Genomic DNA, 23,542 nt, shown 5'->3' with positions numbered 1-23,542 from the left:
GTTTCTTGCGTTCTCGGCTTGCAGTGCCGTTTATTCTGCCCAGCGCCAGAGCGGACGCGGGGGCTCTTAGACATGGAGGTGGTTTCCTGTCGGGTGTTGAGATGGGCTCCCTGAGCCAGCACAGGCCGAGCCTTACAGACATGCGGGCATCGCTGCCGCCTGGAAGGCGGGGAGTGAGGACCAGAGCGGGCAAAGCAAGGTCTGTGCCTTCCTCCCAGCGGCTCCCGGTTCCTGAGTTACTAGACGCGCAAGAACCCGCTTAGGCAGGGCGCTTTGGGAGCAGCGGGGGTCTCAAGCGTCTCGGGTTCTGCTCACCCAAGGCCAGGTGGGAGACAGAGCCGGGAATGGCCGAGGGGTGAGCGCGTCTCTTTGGATGAGTGCCTTGCATTTTCTCTTCAAGCCGAGGAAGCAGGATAGCTTTAGTAGGGAGCGCTGTCCTGGTCAGCCTTGTCCCCGCAGAGCACGGGGACGCAAGGAGAGGAAGGGAGCGGTCGCAGAGTTACACTGACCCTCCCTCCCGTTGGGCTGCAGCACGTGCCTGGCCTTGTTCCCAGAGTCTCCCACCCGGATCCGCAAGGCGCACGGTGACAAATCTCAGGGTGCAGGATTCTGTGCGTGTCTTGAGGTGTAGCGTTTAATGACTGCAGGTAAAGGTCATTCAGAGCGAACTGGAGAGTGACCCTGCTCGGGGACCACGGGTGGGCGGCCCCCGAGCGCCAGGACAATGGGAAAGGAAGGTTTCAGGGGTTCCAGTTTTGATGGGTATTTTTTTTTTTTTATAAATTCGTTTCTTCATTTTACAATTTGATGTGGACAGACTAATGTCAGTGGAAGTGGGATTGCCGTCTCGTGTTTAAAGGTTGAGCACTATTCCGCTGTCCAGATGCGCCACATGGAACCAGGACCCTGACGCCCGTTACAGAGTGCCGTGACATGGGGCCTCGGGCGTGCGTCTTGCACACTCGGGTGGATGCTCTTTGGAAGAAATTCCTGGGGATGGCATTACCCTGGGTGAGGCTCACAGCTGACGGATCGCCCACCTCCCGGTCTGTGTGCAGGTGTTCTTTGCAGTGGGGATTCTCTGCGTCGGTTCACTTGGATAAAGGCGTTTGTGGTGAACAGGAGTCTGTCGAGCGTAGTCCTGTGCCAACTCAGCACGTGAGGAGCCTGGCTTGTGCCCGGGGGTTGGCTGGTTAACGATTGCCGTGTGAACTGTGTTCTCCCCGGGGTCACCGAGCCGTGACAGGCGTGCATCACCACACGTGTGCAAGGTCTCCGGCACGACGACTTCGCTTAGATGCGTTGCAGAACCGTGACCACAGTAGGTGTAGTCAATATCCATCAACTCACACAGATACAGGGTGGAAAGAAGGCGGGGTTTTTTCTTTTGACAGAGTTCTTTGAATCAAAGGGATGTCTTTTCATTCAGATCTTCTTTAAAAATTATTTTCAGACTGGTGTAGAGATTCATAAAAGCCTAATCGTAACTGGAGGCTTAAGAATCTCTCTGTTGATGCAAAGTCACAATTATTTATGAAGGAACAAGTGCAGCTCTTTTCTTCGACAGTGTCCTTGGAGCCACGTTCCCTTCATCAGATCCGTCACCGCCGGGTGGGGCCGGTGAACGACCATCTGGGGAGACCGTCGCTCGTACGCTTGGTGGTTACAGAGCCACCATTTCCCTGGAGACACTGGGGTGCCGTTTTAGAGCCATAAAAAGGGACGTGGTCTTCTCTAGGAGATGTTAGTACATTATTGGCGTGAATAACGTGTGTGAATAATTTCAAGCCCAAGTTGAAACTTTATACATGTGCATTCACAAGTGTCTCGTTTTCCTTGTTAACATCTGGAGATTTTCTTTTGTTCCCAGGAAACCGGTACTGGGCCCTGTCCTCTACTGACCGGAGGCAGACCTCCGCCAACTTCAGACATCAAGCCCCCCGAAGGGGCCTCCAGCAAAAGTAAAGACCCCCCGAGAGAAGAAGAGAAAGAGAAGAAAAAGAAGAAGCACAAAAAGCGGTCTCGAACGAGATCCCGCTCCCCCAAGCACCACTCATCATCCAGATCCAGGCCTCGGTCCCGCTCAAAGGCCAAGCACTGTCTCCCCAGCGCCTACCGGACGGCGCGGCGCTCCAGGTGGGTGCGCAGGGCGCTCGTGGCACGGGTCTGCCGTGGGCGGTGGGTCCTCCGTCCCCAGAGTGGCAGGCCTGGCGGAGACGAGCGAGCGCGGACCTCGTGAGTGCTCGCGTGTGGATCAGCCTGCCAGCCCGCGTGACGTCTTTTCAAGATGCCTTTTGTTTAATTTGCACGGCTCATCGACTACTGACGGGTTTTTAAAAAGTGGATTTATTTAAAGGTTAACGGGTCTTAGAGGCGGGCCCGGCACATCGGTTCCGTGTGTCAAAACTCACAGGGGTGGGGTCTTTTGTTTGAACGCGTGGACTCTCCTATGCTAACTCCTGTCGAGTGCATAAATGCAACGGAAGCGATCCGGACCGCTTGGGCTGTGCGCAGCCCCTGCATGTGCGTGCAGGGAGGGAGGCCCGGGCGTGCCCGTCCGCGTCTCAGCTGATTTGTGTCCAGACCTCCCGTCAAGAGGCACTGTTTAGCCAGAAGCCACCTTCACAAGGTGTTCGAGAAAGCATAAGATTTCAAGCCACGATACGAACACGACCCTTAACGAGTCACGGTATTTACTGTTTAGTACGGCCGGGGGTTTTTTTGGTCTTGTTTTGCGTTTTCCGTTTGTTTTTCAAGTGGTTTACAGGAGGTTTGGAAAGCAAACCTCTGGTTTTAAAACCTGCGTCTCACATTGCGATCTGTTGGCAAGTGTTGCTTGGACTTGGCTTGCTGTCTCTGGCCCGACGCTCGGGCTGGCGGGGTCTCGTTTGTCCGCTGTAACTGATGCCGGTTTTCCTTTCCAGGGAAATGATGGCTGCGCTGCTCTTTTGATGCTTAAAACGAAGTACGCTCGTGCACATTTGCCTCTGAATATATCCTAAAAACAACGTGCTTTCCCTGTTTTTACTCACACCAGGCCTCAGAGGCTTGACGAGTATTTACACGTACTTATCAACAGTGAAATTGCACTTGCCTCCACGATAAATAATTTTGATCCGTGGTGTCTGCGATTTTAATAGTGCTCTAGAAGTTCCGTCATCATACACACACCCCAGACACGCACATTCATATAGGCACACGCACCACACACGCCCATGCAGATACCCAGACACCCACACACCTTGCCATTTTTCCATAAGACGAACAACTTCGCTGACGTGGTTTCTGTGTGTAGACGCCCCCAGGAATTTGTATGTATACAAAAGACATTTTAAAGTTTCTTTTTCGAGAGAGTTCTTCCTGACGAGCCGCCCTCCAAGCAGGAACGGAACGCGCCCAGTAAACTCCTGGCCGGCTGTCCTTCGCGGCAGGGCTCTGACGGTGGCACGTAACTGACTCCTCATCCCTGGTCTGGGGTCCTGTGTGTGCTCTCGGCGGCTGCGGGCCGTGTGCGGTCCAGGCTTTGCTGGCGCTAGCCTCCAGGGGCCCGAGCGCGCTTGGTGTTCTCGGCAGTGAATTGTTGACGTGTGGAAAATAGTGAAGTTGTAACCGAATATTGACGTTGCTAATGAGACGTCGTGATTTTTCCTTTAACTGTCTATCTTTTCAGGCAGGGTTACCCATTACAGACATCACGTCTGCGTAGGACCCGCCAGGCTTGCTTAAGGCTGGCACACACTTGAATGGGCTGTTCCGTACAGACTCCTGCCAGCCCCAAGTGCTCTGTGTTCCCACTCGTGGTAGGCTGCTGCGGTTGAAACATTTTCTCTTACGTGTTACGTGACTGAAGTTTTACGTAAGATGTAGAAAGTCAAGGCTACAACGCCCTTTTCTAGCAGAAGTGATCTGTATGTTAACGCAGGGAACGTTTGCGGGCTGGGTCCAGGGACACATTCTGTCCGAGGTATAGGTGATTCTGGGTCCCCAGAGGTGACTCACTCATAGAAGAATCTTCAGTTTTGAAAACCAACACGTTGCTTCTCAGAAGGCACAGTCATTACAACAGCATGGTGTTTAGTGTCTTTTAAATCAACATTGATTAGAGGAGCCTGGGTGGCTCAGTCAGTTAAGAGTCTGACTTCCGCTCAGGTCATGATCTCACAGTTTGTGAGTTCAAGCCCCGTGTCGGGCTCTGTGCTGACAGCTCAGAGCCTGGAGCCTGCTTTGGATTCTGGGTCTCCCTCTCTCTCTGCCCTTTCTCTGCTCGTGCTGTCTCTCAAAAATAAATTTAAAAAAAAATGTTAAATCATAACTTACTAAAGTATAAGATTTTTCTTCTGTTTTTTATTTTTATATCACATTAGTTTCTCTGCCTTAAGTGGAATGAAGAAGTACTCATATGCTTTATTTATTGCCTAAAAATAAGATTCGGCTTTAATAGCTTAGGTATTTTTTTTGTTGGTAATTTTTTTTATTTTTTTTGTTTTGTTTTTTTAATTAATTTTTTCTTTTTAATTTACATCCAGGTTATTTAGCATATAGTGCAATAATGATTTCGGGAGTAGATTCCTTAGGGCCCCTTACCCATTTAGCCCTTCCCCCCCTCCCACAACCCTCCAGCAACCCTCTCCTTGTTCTCCATATTTAAGAGTCTCTTATGTTTTGTCCTCTCCCTGTTTTTATATTATTTTTGCTTCCCTTCCCTTATGTTCATCTGTTTTGTCTCTTAAATTTCTCGTTTGAGTGAAGTCATGTGATATTTGTCTTTCTCTGACTAATTTCACTTAGCATAATACTCTCCATTTCCATCCACGTAGTTGCAAATGGCAAGATTTCATTCTTTTTGATTGCCGAGTAATTCTCCATTGTATATATATACCACATCTTCTTTATCCATTCATCCGTCGATGGACATTTGGGCTCTTTCCATACTTTGGCGGTTGTCGATAGTGCTGCTATAAACATGGGGAGGCATGTGTCCCTTCGAAACAGCACACCTGTATCCCGTGGATAAATGCCTAGTAGTGCAATTGCTGGGCTGTAGAGTAGTTCTATTTTTAGCTTTTTGAGGAACCTCCATACTGTTTTTCAGAGTGGCTGCACCAGCTTGCATTCCCACCAGCAGTGCAAAAGAGATCCTCTTTCTCCTCATCCTTGCCAACATCGGTTTTTGCCTGAGTTGTTAATGTTAACCATTCTGGCAGGTGTGAGGTGGTACCTCATTGTGGTTTTGATTTGTATTTCCCAGATGATGAGTGACGAGCATTTTTTCATGTGTCGGTTGGCCATCTGGATGTCTCCTTTGGAGAAGTGTCTATTCATGTCTTTTGCCTATTTCTTCACTGAATTATTTGGTTTTTGGGTGTTGTGTTTGATAAGTTCTTTGTAGATTTTGGATACTAACCCTTTATCTGATAATGTCGTTTGCAAACATCTTCTCCCATTCTGTCGGTTGCCTTTTAGTTTTGCTGATTGTTTCCTTGGCTGTGCAGAAGCTTTTTATTTTGATGAGGTCCCAGTAGTTCATTTTTGCTTTTGTTTCCCTTGCCTCCGGAGACGTGTTAAGTAAGAAGTTGCTGCAGCTGAGGTGAAAGAGGTTTTTGCCTGGTTTCTCCTCAAGGATTTTGATGGCTTCCTATTTTACATTTGGGTCTTTCATCCATTCTGAGTTTATTTTTGCGTCTGGTGTAAGTGGTCCAGGTTCATTCTTCTGCATGTCCCTGTCCCGTTTTCCCAGCACCACTTGCTGAAGAGACTATCTTTGTTCCTTTTTTTTTTTTTTTTTAATTTTTTTAACGTTTATTTATTTTTGAGACAGAGAGAGACAGAGCATGAACGGGGGAGGGGCAGAGAGAGGGAGACACAGAATCGGAAGCAGGCTCCAGGCTCTGAGTCATCAGCCCAGAGCCCGACGCGGGGCTCGAACTCACGGACCGCGAGATTGTGACCTGAGCCGAAGTCGGACGCTTAACCGACTGAGCCACCCAGTTAGCCCAAGACTATCTTTATTCCATTGGATGTTCTTTCCCGCTTTGTCAAAGATTAGTTGGCCATACGTTTGTGGGTCCATTTCTGAGTTCTCTCTTCTGTTCCATTGATTGGAGTGTCTCTTCTTGTGCCAGTACCATACTGTCTTGATGATGACAGCTGTGTAATACAGCTTGAAGTCTGGGATTGTGATGCCTCCTGCTGTGGTTTTCTTTTTCAAGATTGCTTTGGCTAATTCGGGGTCTTTTCTGGTTCCGTACAAATTTTAGGTTGGTTCTAGCTGTGTGAAGAATGCTGGTGTTACTTTGATAGGGATTGCAGGTATTTTTAAACTATAATCTTGTAAGACTGAAATTAAGGTCATCTTTAGAAGTTTTGATAAGATCACCTCTGGTGTTTGTTTTTGGTACGTCAGTCTGTATGCGGCTTCTGAATGGGGGCTCCAGGCAGAGGTCTGTGCCTCGCCATTTCAAGGTATCGGGTGCTGGGTCCACACGGCTGCTCGCAGCCTCAGGGCTTCTGCTTGGGGAGGAGCTGGGGATGAAAACGACATTTTCTAAGTCACATTTAACATTGAAAACCAACTCTAGCCCGCCAAATTGGGGCCAAATTTGTAATTCCTTACCGTGTTCCCCGTGGTAAAGTGCAAAGCAGACCAGCGACGGTAATGAGTTTCACGTCCCGCCCCCGCATAAGGTACCCGTGGCTGACGCTGCGCGAGCTGGTGCCAGCCAGCCGTTGGCCGGCCGCTCTCCTTCCGAGGCGCAGACCCAGACCTAGCGGGCGCCCGCAGGCGGGGAGAAGCCCAGGGTGCTGCCCGGCCAGGACCTGCGCTGCCCGGGCCGGTCCGTGCGGGCCCTGGTAGCGGGGCGGGCTGCCGTGGGGAGGAAGCAAGGTTTCGGGAGCAGGGTTTGCTCTGCCTCCGTGTGTGAGGCCCTTGTGATTGCCCCGGACACGGTGCCCGAGCTGCCCACGCGGGGTCTGCCTCCTGCACGTGATGTGGTAGCCACGCGGCCCTCCTGCCGGACAGAATGAAAGCGTCAGCGCTTCTTTAGTTAAAATAAAATCCAAGTGTTATCTGATGGAGTGGACCGCCCCGGTGCCGGACGGGCCTCTTTCCCAGGTAACTTCAGGGCTGCCGGTGACGGCCACCAGATCCCAGTGGTCTGCGGTGTGGCCCTGTGTCAGCGCTCCGGGCTTGCGGGCAGTGCGCACTCCCTCGCTCTTCCTGATTTTCGGGTCTGTTCTGGAGCCTTCCCCGGGGCTCTGGTGCCGCCCTGCCCGGCACCCCTCGTTCTGAAGGAGAAGCGTGTCTCCGTGTCGCGGTTCCCCGGCCTCCGTGGACGCGGTGCGCGCGGAGCCCAGGCCCGGGACTCTCGAGGGAAAACCTGGTAAAATGTCAGGGCGTCTGACTGACCTCCCCGTTGTAATTGTCACATACAGATCTTGGGACGGGTCTGCAAAAAAAACCAACACTGTTTCGTGAGCTGGAGGTGAGCCCGAGCCCGTGACCGCTTACCTGGAGCGGGCTCATTCTGTGGCGGGTATTTTACACGCACGGCTCAGGGTTTTCTCTGATGCCGGAGGGTGGGATGTGACGAGGAACTGATCTTTAGAACGACAGCGTGTGTTATTTGGGAGGTTTTAGTGCAATTAAATTGATTCTGTGTGGAATCCTTTATGGCAAAATCAAACCGCTCCTCATATTATTTTTGACTGGGTTGTCATAGAAACAGAACAAAAAGAAACGGGGTTTTTTGGTCCAGGTTTCTGCTCACCATACGTCTCCCTGAAACGGTAATTTCACTGAATGAACAAACACTAAAACAAGACTCCAAAACCCATCATCACGGGACCCCCCTCGGGGGGCCTTGGCCCCCAGCGCGCGAGGGTCTCGTCGAGTGGCGAGCTGTCGCTGCCCGCGGGCCTGGCTGCCGTGTGCGGCCCGCGTCGCTGCACGGACAGAGCGAGCGTCTCTCCAGGCACACAGAGAGGAAGAATAACATATTTTAACAGGTGGTTTTGCATCCGGAGAATCTCATAGACTTAGATCGTCCCACCCGAATCCCCACGAGAGGTTCTGGATTGAGCTGCCACGGCCTGTCCTCGGTTCGCACTGAGGGGCCGGACGGCCGTTGTAGACGGGAGACGCTTCCAGGCTCTAGTTTCGTGGCGCTCTGGCTTCTTCCCATTGCCAGCACTCAGGACACACAGAAACAACTCGCTTGGATTTCACTGCTTTTTTTACGTTTTTCTGATAGAGATGTCAGTGAGCTGAAAATTGCTGAGGGAGGGAGGATGCACAAAGGCCAGAGGAAGGCCGAGAAGCCGCAGGCCTGAGTCAGCCGTAAATCACCTGGTCCGATCTGGGGTCGGGGAGGATCGGGGCTGCTGACCGTGGGCACCCGCAGCACATACTCTGGCCGCGGGAGTGTTGCACGCTGGTTAAGTTCAGCATCGGTGTGACAGGTGTCCCGGACGGGGGAGCAGAGTCTGACTCCACCTCGGAGTCTGATCCGGTTCCACGTCGGGAGAGGGGTAAGGCCGGGGGAGGGGGGCCCAGAAGGACAGATGGGGTGCTGGCCAGACAGACAGCAGAGCAAAACGCTTTGTCTTCCTCTGCCCAGGTCCCGGTCCCGGTCCCCTCGGAGAAGAGCGCACTCTCCTGAGAGACGGAGGGAAGAGAGGAGCGTCCCCACCGCCTACCGGATGAGTAACAGTCCGGGCGTCAGCCGGAAGCGGACCCGGTCCAGGTGGGGGTCTGTGAGCTCACAGAGTGTGTGCAGGAAGTGTGCAGAGGGGGCCCATGCTCGGAGGCGGCCCGGGGACACCCGGCAGCTGTCCCTCGGACACTGAGCCCTTCCGGTGTTCTCCTTGCTCCGGGACTCCGAGCACAGGCGGCTCCGTCGTGCCGGGGTCCGGTGGCTGCTGGCACGCCCTGCACCGGCCCCCACGTGTAGCCGCTGCGGGCCCCACACGCACCCTGCTGACAGGGAAGGGACTGTGGGGACACTGGACAAGGGAAGTGAAGGAATGCCTGCTGCCGCCCAGGTGGCAGGTGGCCGTGGGCCGGTGCTCCTGAGCGTCGACCCCTCAGCCACCACGCCTGGCCCCGGGGCCTCTGTCCCCACCAGCCAGCGTCCCCAGCTGCCCCTCCTGGGGAGGGACTCCAAGGCCCCACACGGAAAGCCCCTGCGTCCCTTGAAGGGCACGCCCAGGCCATCTGTGCCTCCCGTCCAGCCGGGGTGCTGCCCGCTGACCGCTTTGCGTCACTCAGCCTCTTTGTTTCCGTCCTCCCTGGAAGGGAGCGGCCTCACTGGCGTGTCCCTGTGTGGGAGTCTGCAGCCCCGGCTCCGCCAGCTGGGCGGGGAGCAGCACGCCCGACACGGAGGGGCCCAGAGGGGGCGGGGCAGGTTCCCTAACTGCTGCCGCGGGGGTGTGAGTCCAGACACGCGGGGTCCCGGAACCTCCCCGACCGCAGAGCCGAGTGGCAGGTGTCGAGAGCCCGGCGGTCACCTGCTCCCGCCCTTCTTGACGGCACCTGCAGCGGCCGCGGGTCCGAAACGACGTTTCTACCGGAAACCTGTCCCTGCCACGTGGCGGGTTACGTGACCGCTCCGTTCCCTGGTGAGACGTGATCTCTTGCCCTTCAGGCGGCAGCCAGCCGAGGAGCTGCAGGGCTCGCGGGGTTCGGCAGGCGGGCTCGGGCACGCCCGCTCTGTGCGCTTGCGGCTGCCGCTTCGTCCCGCCGGGAGCACCGGGGCGGCGTGGCGACGGTGGGAGGGCATTTTCGCGGGTGCTCCCTGAACGCACGGAATCCATCGTCCCCCTTGGGGGACGTAAAGGGCAAATAGAGGGTCTCAGGTTAATTCCTCGTAACAAAAGATCTCTCCTGGCAGGTGCTTTCTTGCTCTGCCCTCAAATTAACCTTCACGTTAAATGAGCGATCTCGGGAGAAGGCGCTGGTTTTATCCAGAATCCTGAGACCTCGTGTGCTCACTGCAGCTTTAATGAGTCGTACAGAACAAGTGAGGCTCAGCGCCCGGGCCCGACCCCAGGGGGTGGGAAGCCGTGCCTCGGGCCCCGCAGAGGGCATGATGTGCCCCGTGCCCCGGACGTGTCAGCGCCACAGCTGGACGGCGTCCCCTCCAGCCTGTGCGCAGAGCAGCTGCGGGGCCGCTGCCGTGCATGGTGGCAGGTGGCTGATTCCCCACCGAGCCGGGGCTGCCTGAATCCCGTCCGGTCAGCCAGGCCCAGGGGGCGGTGCCGCCCCCACAGCTGAAGGGTGGCGGCTACAAGCTGATCGCTGAGTGCCGCTTTCACTGACTCCTGGCTTTAAAATTTTAATTAAATTTTCAATAGGCAGTCTTTTTTTTTTTTTAAGTTTATTTATTTTTGAGAGGGAGAGAGAGAATCCCAAGCAGGCTCCACACTGTCAGCGCAGAGCCTGATGTGGGGCTCAAACTCAAACTGTGAGATCATGACCTGAGTTGAAACCGAGAGTTGGACGCTTAACTGACTGAGCCACCGAGGCGTCCCGGTTTTTTAATAGTCTTAAACTTCCTCCTTAAAAACCAAACAGCGGGGGCACCTGGGTGGCTCCATTGGTTGAGCATCTGACTCTTGATCTCTGCTCAGGTCATGATCTCCTGGTTTGTGAATTTGAGCCCCATGCAATGACAGGGAGGAGTCTGCTTGGGATTCTCTCTCTTTCCTCTCTCTGTTCCTCTGTCTCAAAACAAATTTTATTAAAAAAAAAAAAAAGAAAGTACAATGAATATCCATATGCATGTAACTGCCAGCTCGATTCAGCAGGGCCCACGTTTTTCTTTTTCTTTTTTTTTTTTTTTTTACGGTTTTTCTTTTTTCTATTTTTTATTTTATTTTATTTTCAATATATGAAGTTTATTGTCAAATTGGTTTCCATACAACACCCAGTGCTCATCCCAAAAGGTGCCCTCCCCTCCCTCCCACCCCCCATCAACCCTCAGTTTGTTCTCAGTTTTTAACAGTCTCTTATGCTTTGGCTCTCTCCCACTCTAACCTCTTTTTTTTTTTTTTTTTTCTTCCCCTCCCCCATGGGTTTCTGTTACGTTTCTCAGGATCCACATAAGAGTGAAACCATATGGTATCTGTCTTTCTCTGTATGGCTTATTTCACTTAGCATCACACTCTTCAGTTCCATCCACGTTGCTACAAAGGGCCATATTTCGTTCTTTCTCATTGCCACGTAGTACTCCATTGTGTATATAAACCACAATTTCTTTATCCATTCATCAGTTGATGGACATTTAGGCTCTTTCCATAATTTGGCTATTGTTGAGAGTGCTGCTATAAACATTGGGGTACAAGTGCCCCTATGCATCAGCACTCCTGTATCCCTTGGGTAAATTCCTAGCAGTGCTACTGCTGGGTCATAGGGTAGGTCTATTTTTAATTTTTTGAGGAACCTCCACACTGTTTTCCAGAGCGGCTACACCAGTTTGCATTCCCACCAACAGTGCAAGAGGGTTCCCGTTTCTCCACATCCTCGCCAGCATCTATAGTCTTCTGATTTGTTCATTTTAGCCACTCTGACCAGTGTGAGGTGGTATCTCAGAGTGGCTTTGAGTTGTATTTCCCTGATGAGGAGTGACGTTGAGCATCTTTTCATGTGCCTGTTGGCCATCTGGATGTCTTCTTTAGAGAAGTGTCTATTCGTGTTTTCTGCCCATTTCTTCACTGGGTTATTTGTTTTTCGGGTGTGGAGTTTGGTGAGCTCTTTATAGATTTTGGATACTAGCCCTTTGTCCGATATGTCATTTGCAAATATCTTTTCCCATTCCGTTGGTTGCCTTTTAGTTTTGTTGGTTGTTTCCTTTGCTGTGCAGAAGCTTTTTATAGGGCCCACGTTTTTCTGTGTGGCTGTTCCCCTCCCGCCTCCCCCCTCCTTTGCGTGTATTCTGTGACAACTCCAGGGCCAACCGTACTGTGGAGGGTTGGACTTGTCTTACTGTGTCCTCGTGGCGGGGTCCGTGGTGAACATTTTGGCAAGAGCGCTACACAGGTGGTATGGGACTTCCGTGTGCATCACACCCCGCTGTCACATCCCCAGTGATGGCTGTCGGATGGCTTGGTCGAGGCTGCGTGCCCCACACAGGGGGTCGTGAGTGGGTAAGGTGGCGGGCCCCTGCAGGCGACCTGGCGGTGGCAGTGTGACAGCACAGACGTCCCACTGATAGCCACTCTCCTCTCACTGGCCTCGGCATCCCCGGTGCGGAGTTGGTTCTGACCTCGGTGATGGCAAAACGCTGGCTTTCAGATTCCGTCTTTCCTTCTCTAAAGAAGGCACACACACCCTTAGTTTCGGTGCCACTGTGGTCTTTGGGGCTCGGGGTTTGCTTTTCCGTCTGTTGTGCACTAATCCGTTGCCAGGACTAATGGCCGGTGACACCATCTCACATTTGGCCCCGCGGTTCTCCAAGCACTTTGTTGCTTTTTGGCACAAGGTACTCCGGGCTTAGCTGGTGCTTTCCCTGCCCCAGCACCGGGGTCGGCTGTTCGTCCGAGGAACCCCGGTTCCTGTTACTGAGTGTTTGGACGTTAGGATACGGTTGCGTTGAATTTTTTGAAGAGTACAAATCATGGGAGTATTTGGCCACGTTGTATCACAGAGCTTCTCAGCAGGACGCCCAGTGTTTTGTTACAGCAAATAGTCCGTGATTCGTCGATTCGTCAGGGGTTTTGCCGTTGAACTCCTCGTGCTCAGCACACCCGTGGGTGTCGAGTGGGGGGAGTGGCCCGCCGTTACAGGCTCCAGTGCACCAAGCGTCACCGGTCCACGGCAGACTTTGGCATCGAAGGGTGCGTGTCTTCATTCCCTGGAGCAGCCACCGGAAAGAAAAAGGAGCTAAAACCCAACAGAGGACATAAAACAGAACCTTCAAAAATGACTTGACTGAAAAGAAAGCAGGAAGTGGGCGAGGGCAGGAAAACTGCACGTGGACGGCGGAAACGGGAGGGTCATCGGGTCAGCGTCGCCCTCACGGATGCAGGGCGACTGGACACCAGCTACGAGGCAGAAGCCTTAGGCTCTGCTGGAGACAACGCCTCGTGCTAGGCCGCTGACAGGGGCGCCTTCGGTGTGCACGTAGGTCGGTCACCGAGAGACGGGGAGAGGCACCTGCCGGTCCGGCTGCTGGGGCACACGCCTCTTGATCTCGGGGTGGCGAGCCCCTCGTGGGGTGTAGAGATGTCTTGATGGGGACAGGTGCACGTGGGGCGCTGTGAGCAGAAGGGCCCCGCGGCCGCGCTGACGGCAGGTGCCAGAGGAGCGCCAGGCTCGCGAGGACGTGGCTTCCAACGTGGGCGCTGAGACTGAGCGGAAGCAGAAGCTGAGGCACCCGGGGGCCAAGTAGACAACAACGTGGATCTAGAAACTGTAAACGGTCACCCGACTGGCTCGTGCAGTGTGCTGTTAGTCCTTGAAGACTCCGACGGCAGAGTGTGTCGTGTGTTTCCTCAGCACGTGGCAGCAAGTGTGGAACTCTTTACAAAGATACGTGGAGGGCGCCTGGGTGGCTCAGTCAGTTAAGCGTCTGACTCTTGATTTTGGCTCGGGTCATGCACTTGTGGTTCTTGGGATCAAGCCCCGTGTTGGGCTCTGTGCTGATGGTGTGGAGCCTGCTAGGGATTCATTCTCTCTCTCTCTGTTCTCTCTCTCTCTCTCTCTCTCTCTCTCTCTCTCTCTCTCTCTGTCTCTCTCTCTCTCTGTCTCCCTGCCCCTGCCCCTCTCCCCACTCGCACACACATGCTCTCAAAATAAACTTAAAAATCTGGAAGATCCCCAAGTATTGGGAAGTTAACACCTTTCTAAATTACCCATAGGTCAAAGACAAAATCACAAGAGAAGGTAGGAAATGTTTTAAAACGAAGGCAGTGAACGTGCAGCCACATCTTTAACGTGCAGGTGTGCGTAGAAGGAAGTCAGTAGCGTTAAATGTTTGTGTCAGAAAAGAAGGAAGGTCTAAAAATAACGATCTAATGTTTTCTAGAAACTAGAAAGCACTAGTTTAGCTAGTGCTAAAAAAGAAAGCACTAGAAAAAGAACGAATTAAACCTAAAGGAGGTGGAAGCAAGGAAGCGATAAAGGGGAGATCAGAAATCAAGAAAATGAAAACTAATAATTTTCAAATTCGTGTGGAACTGTGAAGAGCCTGGATAGCCCAAGCGGGTCCTGAGAAGGAGAAGCAAAGCGGGAGGCCTCAGTCCCAGATGCCAAGTCCCATGAGAGCAGCAGTGATCCAAGCAGAACAGACCAGAAAACCCGGAAATGGACCCACAGTTACAGGGTCAACTCACCTTCAACAAAGCCGGAGAGAGTATCCAGTGGGAAAAAGACGTCTCTTCTGCAAGCGGGGTTGAAGAAAAGGGACAGCAACACGCACAATGAACCCGGACTGCGTTCTTACACTGTGCACGAAAATAAACTCAGAACGTATGGAAGGGGCGCCCGGGGGGGCTCAGTCTGTTAAGCATCTGGCTCTTGATTTCGGCTCAGGTCATGATCTCACGATGGAGCCCCACGTCAGGCTCTGCACTGACAGTGTGGAGCCTGCTAGAGATTGTCTCTCTCCCTACCTCTCTCCCTCCCTCCTTCCCTCTCTCTCCCCCTTCCTCCCTCCCTCCCTCCCTCCCTCCCTCCCTCCCTCTCTCTCCCTCTTTCTCTCCACCCCCCCTCTTTCTCTCACTCAAAATAAATTTTAAAAAATGGATGAAAGACCTAAATGTGAGACAGGAAGGTATAAAAATCCTAGAAGAGAGGGGCGCCTGGGTGGCTCAGTCAGTTGAGTGTCCGGCTTTGGCTCAGGTCATGATCTCATAGCTCATGAGTTCAAGCCCCAAGTCGGGCTCTGTGCTGACAGCTCAGAGCCTGGAGCCTGCTTCTGCTTCTGTGTCTCCCTCTCTCTCTGCCCCTAACCCACTCGCATTCTGTGTCTGTCTCTCTCAAAAATAAATAAACATTAAAAAAATTTTTTGTTTAAATCCTAGAGGAGAGAATAGATAGAAAACCTCATTGACATCAAGTACAGCCATTTCTTTCTAGACACGTCTCCGGAGGCAAGGGAAACAAAAGCACAAATGAACTACTGGGACCTCATCGATATAAAAAGCTTCTGCACGGCGAAGGAAACAATCAGCAAAACTAAAAGGCAGCCTATGGAATGGGGGAAGATATTTGCAAACGACATAGCGAATAAAGGGTTAGTATCCAAAATCTACAAGGCACTTACCAAACTCAATTCCCCCAAAAACAAATAATCCAATTTAAAAATGGGCAGAAGACACGAACAGACGTTTCTCCAAAGAAGACATGTGGGTGGCCAGCAGACACAAGAAAAGATGTTGGGGCGCCTGGGGAGCTCAGTCAGAGTGTCCGACCCTGCTCGGGTCATGATCTCACGGTTTGTGAGACTGAGCCCTGTGTCGGACTCCTTGCTGGGTGTGGAGCCTGCTTGGGATTCTCTGTCTCTTTCTCTCTCAAAGGAGAAGAAAAAGAAAAACCCACTAATTCAGAGAGATACGTGCACCCTCTGCTCGTAGCAGCAGCAGCAGCAGCAGCCAGGCTGTGGCAGGAGCCCACGTGTCCATCCGTCGGTGAACGAGTAACGTGTGTGCACACAATGGGGTGTCACTCTTCTACGAGAGTAAAATCTTGCCGTTCGCTCGGATGTCCCTCGTGTGGGATGTACAAAACGAAGCAAGTGGGCAGACACACAGACCCTGAATACAGAGAACAGACCAATGGTGGCCGGCCGAGCGGGAGGGGGACAGGCTTCAGGTCGTGGGAGGAGGAGGAGGCGTAGGGAGTACAGCCCGTGGAGGCTCTGTCGGTGACCGACAGCGGCTGCCGTCATGAGCACCGCGTCACGTGGGTCCCGTCACCGCGGCCTGGAGCCGATGTAGCTGTGCCATCTGTACTTTGGTTTTGTTAAGGAAGAGGCAGGGGGAGAAACGGGGAAAGAGACTGGGGGCAAAACCGAAGAGATGGTTCTTTGACAATGATCAGGAAATTGGTAAAGCTTTAGATTGATCAAGAGTGAAAACCTACGGACAATAAAAGAATAATGAGGAAATATATATTTTTCTAGTTGACTTGACAACGTAGATGAAATGGACAAATTTCTTGAAACATCCAAGCGGCCACCATGACAGCAAAAAGAAATAGAAAATCTAAGTAATTCTGCCAAAGAATTTATTTGTAATTTAAAACCACAGAACTCCAGGCCCAGACGGCTTTCATCATTAAATTCTAACAAACGTTCGGAGAAGAAGAGAGATGCCAGTTTAGAGACGGTCTTGGCAACACGGAACGTTTCGCTCACCTCGTGAGGCACCACGGCCGTGGCTCCTGAAGAGGCGTGTGTGTGGTGTATGTGGGCAGGGTCGCATATGCGCAGGGCGAGGGAGGGTGAATGGGGACAGGGACATGTGTGGCAAGGATGTGTGTGGACAGGGGCGCGGGTGGTAGGCGACATCATTCGCATCTCTTCTCCCCACTGATGGACCCAGTGCGCCCCGTCAGAACTCCACGGACATCTCGCAGGGACTGGCGAGCGACCAGATGCCCGGTCCGTGCGGAAACAGGGGACCCGGAGCGGCCACCACAGTCTCTCAAAAGGACAGGGTTGGAGGGCGTCTGCTGCCCTTTCCAGACCCGCCGGGAGGCCTCCAAGGAAAACCGGGAGCCATAGCCTTACAACGACAGGGGAGCCACGGCAGCCCGTGAGGAGAGGAGAGGCAGCCTGTGCCGGCCCTGAGCACGCGGAGGCCCCCGGAGGCAGGGAGCGGTGAACGTGACCTCCCTGGGGTTAAAAACCTCACTCTCAAGTCGGGGCTGAGGGCGCAAAGAGGCACCCACAGGCCAGGAGACACTCGCACAGCGCCACCCCCGACGAAGGGGGCAGGTGACGTGAAGGACGTTCCATAAACGCAGGCTGAAGCCGCTGCCCCTGGCGTGGCCGCTGCGTGTGGCCCTCCGGACGCTCGCTCGCCATAGACACCTGCCCACGAGAGCAGCTCCACTTGTGATCGCCCAGAGCGGCAACGGCCCGGGTGAGCGTCCACGGGAGAGAGCGGCGGCGTGGCAGTGGGCCCTGCACGGTGCTGCGGCAGCGGCCAGAACAGCAGCCAGTCTGTGGGCGGCACGGATTGGGCAGGGGCCCCCGGACTCGGAAGAGCCACGCTGTGATTCCACTGGTGTGTGTTTTCATCGAGGGGATGTAGATCAGAGCAGGGGTCCCCTCTGTGGGAAAGGGGGGACCGGGACAGGGAAAGGGGGCCCGGTGACTGGAGGCAGCAGGGAGGGAACTTTCTAGAACGGTGGCTCCTGATGCCAAGAGGAGTCTGTGCGTCATGACGCCCACACCTTGCGGAACGCCGCCGGCAGCGCTAAGACCGTCGTGTGTCTCTGGATGAAAAGCGCACCTCACGTTTTCTAAAAAGAAGGGATTCGGTCATTCCTCAAGCAGGTGCTCTGGCAGTTTCGTCCGCGACATCACGCTGTTGTCAGACTGAGCCTGACTCACGGGCAGGGATCGCCAGCCTGCCTCTCGTCGGCCCCTGAGCGCGGCCACGGAAACCGATCCGACTGGGGGCTTAAACCATCGTGGGCGACTGCCACGTGCTGCCACATAGGTCATCATCTCTGCTGCTTCCTCTGAGGTCCTAGCGCACGCGTGCGGCCGTAAACACCGCACAGAACTTCTGCAAGTTCAGAAAATAGGCGTGCTGGGTGGCTTCGTGTGTGCCTGTCCAGTTGTGGACACCCTCGTCCTTGCTGGCGCGCGAGGCCGCCTGCCCGAGGCCCTGACCCACCGGGGACCCCGCCTCCGCAGCCAAGCGTGAGTCACTGCACCTCTGGCTTTTTGCGACGACAGCACCGTGGGGGCCAGGCGGGTGGGCGCGTGGGCGGGCCGTGAGGCATCCCCAGGTGGGCAAGGGCCCACGAGCCGCTCTGTGCCCCAGAGCACAGACCTGGGACACCTTACACAGTGAGGACAACGCAGGTTCCACGTTTCCTGAGATCCCTTCATCCGTGAGGCCCAGATGGGCACATGTGACAGTGTCATGACCACGCTTTCCATACACGGTTCTCAAGCACGTTCTCCACCACCCGCCAGCCACCCGTCGCTCACGTGTGGCCGGGCAGAGTTTCCAAACAGCCAGCGACCCCCCTTTCTGGAGGAACCAAAGGCAAGAGAGCAGGGACGCTCGGTGCCTGTCCAGACCACAGGCTGCTCTGACCTCCCGCACGTGCTCTCTTCCTCAGTGTGTTTTGGGGAGTGGGCGGGAGGCCGGTGGGGGCTGGGGGGGCGGGTGGGGAACAGGACGGTTCGGAGGGGTGGTGGGGACAGGGATGGGCTCTGCCGTCACAGGAAGCTCAGGGCAGAGAGAAGGAGCGCTTTTGTGCGCGCGGTACCGGGCTTAGAGAATCCCCCGTTTCTCGCCGGAAGTTCTCCAGTCGGCGTGACTGGATAAGCAGCGTGAGCGGCACCGGGTCGCTCTCCGTGGGTGTCCTACGTGCCGAGTGCTGGCCTCTGGACACGGGGTGGGGACAGACCGCCTCCGGACAGGGTGGCCTGCGTTCCCTCCTGGGTGGCCTTTGCTGCATCTGCCTGTCGGGAGTCAAACAGAATGCTCAGCGCTTCGAAAAGGAGTTCGCCCGTGTGGACAGGTCCCTTGGAAAACACTCGAAACTCCTCCAGAGCCCCGGGTGTCTTTGTCTGAACCTGCTTTCCCTACAGGAGCCCCCACGAGAAGAAGAAGAAGAGGCACTCGCGGTCACGGACCGAGTCCAAGGCCGGGTCCCAGTCGGCGTCCCCGAGCAAGCAGTCCGCACGCCGGCACACGGCCCACTCGGCCAGCATCTCTCCCGTGGAGAGTCGGGGCTCCAGCCTGGAGCGCTCCAGGTAACCCCACGGACCCCTGCCCGTCGCCCGGACGGCGAGCGGGAGGCGGGCGCGGGAAGCGGTCAGAGCTGGGGCCAGGCCTCGGGAGCACCCGTCCGGGAGTCCCTGAGCGGCCTGCTCCTCCGTGGCTCTCCCCGACGTCACAGACGAGAGTGGGCGTGGGGCGGGCGGGCCACCTTCCTCCGATGTGGAGGACGTCCCACGGTCAGCTCCGCTGGGAAAGCCTGTCTTCGCGTGAGGGCAGCCGTTCTGAAGCCGCCCGACAACGGTGCCCTTGTTCTCACCGGCACCCACTGGGGAGCCCAGCGTGACCGGTGGGGCAGCTGGGCACGGGGGCCCGCGGTGTCCCGGCCCCAAAGGCCACCTGTCGCACCACTCGCTCCAAGCCCCAGAAGTCGGGGGGGGAACCGTCACTCCCGACGGAACAGGCCAGGTGATCTCAGAGGTTGTGGCTGTCACGTGGGTGGCCCCGTCGGCAGCACGGGCGTGGGTGTCCCTGTGGCCGTGGCCGTCGGGAGGCGTTTGCCAGACCCGCCAGCTGCCCGTGCACCCAGCGCCTGGGGAGGGGTCTCTCAGGAGGAGGGTCGCAGGCCCTACGCCGCGGGCCCACAGCCCCCGGGCGGTCACTCAGAACCAAGACGGGAAGGAGCGCTGGCCCGGCCGCCGCCGGCTGTGTGGGAGGTGGCGTCACGCCCCAGCGGCCCCAGCGTGGACCGGCCTTCCGGCGCTCCCGTCCGGCCCTGCCGTTCGCTGCGTGCGCCTCACGGAACGTGCGTGGAAAATGTTTCCTGAGTTAGCTTGCACTTCGTAGAATATTTCAAACGTCTGTAGCCTGAGGCCTAAAAGCAAAGTGTATATTTATGACGATGACGTGTCTTTTAAAGACGCTGGTAGCGAATACGGTAAAATGCTTAATTTTGAAGCCTCTGACCTTTCTCTGTGTTCGCATTAGGGGCGTTTCTCAGGAAAAAGACGGCCAGATCTCCTCAGCAATTGTTTCCTCCGTGCAGAGCAAAATAACTCAGGTAACGGCCGCCGGCTCCCTCCCTCCCTCCCCCGCCCCGTCCCGAGGGGCCCCTGACCCCGCGGCCCACGGGAGCCCACTCAAGTCGGCCTCCCAGCCCCGCACGGCAAGCCATCCAGACCCCTGTGTGTCTCCCCGTGCAGGACCTCATGGCCAAAGTGAGGGCGATGCTGGCGGCTTCGAAGAACATGCAGACCAGCGCCTCCTGAGGCCCGGGCTGCGGAGAGCCAGCGAGCGCACAGACCCGTCCGCACGCCGTCCGTGCTCCCCCGGGACGCCCCGGGCCGTCGGCGGTTTTTGTAAATTAATTTTTGATGACATTTTCAGTTTAAGATTTTTGACCAGCAGTCTCTTACCTGTATATTTGTAAATAATATCATGTTTCTGTGAAAATGTATTATCAAATAAAATGGGAGGAAAACACCTTTTCTAGCTAGCGACTGTGGGGCGGTTTCTTCCTTGTTTAGCCTGTGAGTTTGTTTTTACCCTTTGCCACCAGGCTCCCGGTGGGTGGTTCGCGTTGCGGCCCTCGTCTGCGTCCCCGCCCGGGCCCCCCCTTGGCCCGGCCCCTGGGGACCTCTGGACGGTCGACTGGCGTCGGCCTCGGGGATGAGACACGGACCTGCTGCCCTGCCTGGGGTCGCAGGCCAGGTCACACGAGAGAGGCCGTTCCTGGGCCGGGCTTGACTCGCCACACCGAAAGGACTCGCCGCCCGGCCGAGGTCCGAGCTTCAGAGCGGTGCTGCCGTCGCCCTGCAGGGGGAATGTTCTGCTCTGCGCGTGCTCCGCCCGCCCTGCCCACGGCCCGGCCCGGCCGGACGGAGAAGTGGAACTTGTCGGTTTTCCTTCTTCCAAAGTGGGCTCCTTCCCGGCAGCTGCTGCACCAGACGGTGGGGAAGACCTGGCGCGGGGCGGGGGGGGCGGCTGTGTGCGGGCAGGCGTGGGGGAGGCGGGCGCCGCAGCGGGCTGGACCCCGCCACCGTGTGTCCTTCCTGTGTGGCCAGCTTCATGCCGCGCCCTGTCCTCTGTGGTCCGTGTCGGCCTTTGAGACGCCCCTGCGGCTCCAAGGACCTGCCCGGCCCTGCTGGTCTCCCCCCCACTGGGCCACGTGGGGACTCAGCCTGTGGCCCCCGATGGCGGGCGGGCGGCCGCGTGCGGCACCCTCACGGAGGCGTTACGTCCCTGGCCGTGGAAGGGCGGGTCACGGCTTCGATTTCGACGCGAGCGCCTGCCCGCCATCCAGAAAGCCTCCGCCAAACCATCGAGACCCTCCTGCGCCCTCCCCGGGCAGCGCGACCTCAGATGCCCGTCGCTGCTGCGTCGTTTCTGCGCTTCGGGTGACCTGGAGCGGCCGCTCCGACGTTGGCGCGTCCGTTCGGCCGGCCCCTTGGCCGGCTGTTACCCCCCGAGCGTCTTACCTGTTCGTCTTACCTGTCCGCACAGTCCCCTCAGCCCTTTGGGCGTGATTCATCTTTAAGTAATTTTCTTCCAATTCGTCCTTATCTTTGGTTCTGGTTTTCACGTGCAAACACGGCTGTTACCTGTGGCCGTTCGCTTCTTCCCGGGGCCTCCGGCAGGGCCCGTGCGAGGCGCCGGGAGGCCCGCCTCGTCCCTCCTCACTTGTTTGCGTCGTTGGCGTGCAGGGTGCCATTTCCACTCGCGGGAGGCAGAAACCAGAGTCACAGCAGGGAGGTGACCCCCGGGGGTGGGGGTAGCCTCACGGCCAGGTGGGCACAGCTTTGCACACCGCGCCCCGGAGAGCCCACCCAGACAGCCACGTGGCGTGGGTTGTGTGCTTGGGGGACCGTCCCACGCGGGGAAGTGGGAGGACCACGCGGCGTGGCTTCCCGTCCCGTGGGCTCCGCCTTGGTCCGGGGAGGCGCGCGCTCGGGCTGCACAGACGGACGGGGACCCGTGCCGAGCTCGCCCACCGCGTGTCCTGCCACAAGTCCTGGGCGACGGGACAGGCTTCGGGCGAACGCGCGACCCCTGCCGTCCTCAGGAGACACAGCCAGTGCGCCGGGCCCAGAGCTTTCCCCCTGCACAGATTCTCCCGCGGCTCCTGGATGCGCCAGTAAGAATGTTCTCCGCAGCGACTTCCCACCTGCTCGCCCACCGGCTCCTGAGCCTCGTGGCGCTCGCTCGGCCGCGCTGGTTCCCCACGTGACCTGCACGCTTCCGGGGCCGCCCCCCGGCCGCCCCGCCAGGTTCCCGGGTGAGGGCCCTTCGCCGAACCCGCGGCCCCAGCTGTCAGGTTGCACCTGCCGTTTGGTCACGTGGTTACGTATGCTCTCGTGGGGGCGCCGGGGTGGCTCGGTGGCTAAGCGTCCAAGCCCTCCACTCAGGTTGCGATTTCACAGGTCGTGATCTCACAGTCGTGGGATTGGGCCCCGTGTCAGCTTCTCCCAACTGTCAGGGTTCGAGCTCCGGCCGCAGCTTTCAGCGGGCACGGCGCACGCGGTCTCCGGGAGGTCGCAGACGGAGCCAGCAGGACAGGCCAGTCCCACAGGACATCAGGTGCCACTGCCCAGAGAAGGTGCGTGGGAGGCCGCCTCCGAGAACAGTTGACCCGCCCCGAGACCGCACACCCGGGGCGGGAGCCGGCGTCCACGCAGCAGGCTGGGCGCCACCCCGGGACGGCCTTCCCGAGGTCCAGGAAACCGGAAGTTCTCCCGGCTTCTCCGCCTTCCCGGGGCTTGCCGGTCGGACGGCCTGCACCGTCTCTCTGTCATAAACGCCGTCGGGGCCAGTGTGGGGCGTGCTTTGCAGAGAGGGGCCAGGGGGCATCTGTATGGAGATGACATGGGGACAGCGACCTGGGGGAATGAGGCAGGGCAGTGCTCACTGGGCCCTGGGCTGCCATGCAGAGGTCCTGAGGCAGGAGTGTGAGTGAGGGAAGGAGAAGGCGGAGGTGGGGGGCTCATGTTAGAGGAAAGGGTGGGATTGGGGGGTCTGGGCAGGACCTGCAGACCCCGCGAGGAGCTGGAATCGTGTCCCCAGTGCAACAGGAGGCCCTGTCAGTATCCACGTGGGGAAGGTGGCCCGCTTCCTACCCACGTGGGGAAGGTGGCCCGGCTGCAACCTAGGGAACAGCCTGTAGGAAGGCAGGGTGTGTGCAGAGGCAGGTGGCAGGCGGGTCGCCATGCTGGGCGGCCATCCCAAACCACAGGGGCCCATCCTCGGTGCCATGTGCCGTGGCCTCGGGGCCGGGGTGGCGCTCTGAGGGAGACCCAGGCTGGTGGCTGCGTGCGGTCCACGCGGACCCGCCAGGACGGTCTCGTCTCAAGAGGACTTAGCTGCCCCGCCTGCAGCAGCCCTCTCCCCAGATGAGCTGCCTCTCGGGTTTGGGTGGACGCGCATCTGGGGGACACCGTTGGCCACACCACAGGGCGCCGGCAGGAAACCCTGAGGCTTGGGTTCCCAGGAGCGCTGGGCTGCCTCCCGGCCGGCCTGGCTCCTCCAGGAACTGGTCGAGGGAGAGCACGTCGCTTTCCCTGGCCCGCGTCGGGGCGCCTCCTGCCCTGCGGGGGAGCCGGGCCCGCACCCTGTGTGGTGTCAATATCCTCCTAGACTTGTGTGA

General features: G+C 56.8%; 1 protein-coding gene across 2 annotated transcripts in view; it reads left to right on the top strand.

The window, feature by feature from the left end:
• The window catches only part of LOC122202961 (splicing factor SWAP), a 69,240-nt gene extending 48,846 nt beyond the window's left edge, over positions 1-20,394 (top strand). For both annotated transcript variants that reach the window (XM_042909419.1, XM_042909420.1), the window contains 5 exons: positions 1,871-2,136; positions 8,616-8,741; positions 18,774-18,938; positions 19,891-19,963; positions 20,106-20,394. In XM_042909419.1, coding sequence (XP_042765353.1) covers positions 1,871-2,136; positions 8,616-8,741; positions 18,774-18,938; positions 19,891-19,963; positions 20,106-20,171 — 696 coding nt within the window. In that variant the 3' untranslated portion in view covers positions 20,172-20,394. The remainder of the gene's footprint in view (positions 1-1,870; positions 2,137-8,615; positions 8,742-18,773; positions 18,939-19,890; positions 19,964-20,105) is intronic.
• The last annotated feature ends 3,148 nt before the right edge of the window (positions 20,395-23,542 follow it).

The sequence above is a fragment of the Panthera leo genome, chromosome D3 (genome assembly GCF_018350215.1).
Source record: "Panthera leo isolate Ple1 chromosome D3, P.leo_Ple1_pat1.1, whole genome shotgun sequence".
Lineage (NCBI taxonomy): Eukaryota > Metazoa > Chordata > Mammalia > Carnivora > Felidae > Panthera > Panthera leo.
This window is presented reverse-complemented; position numbering and strand designations above follow the sequence as displayed.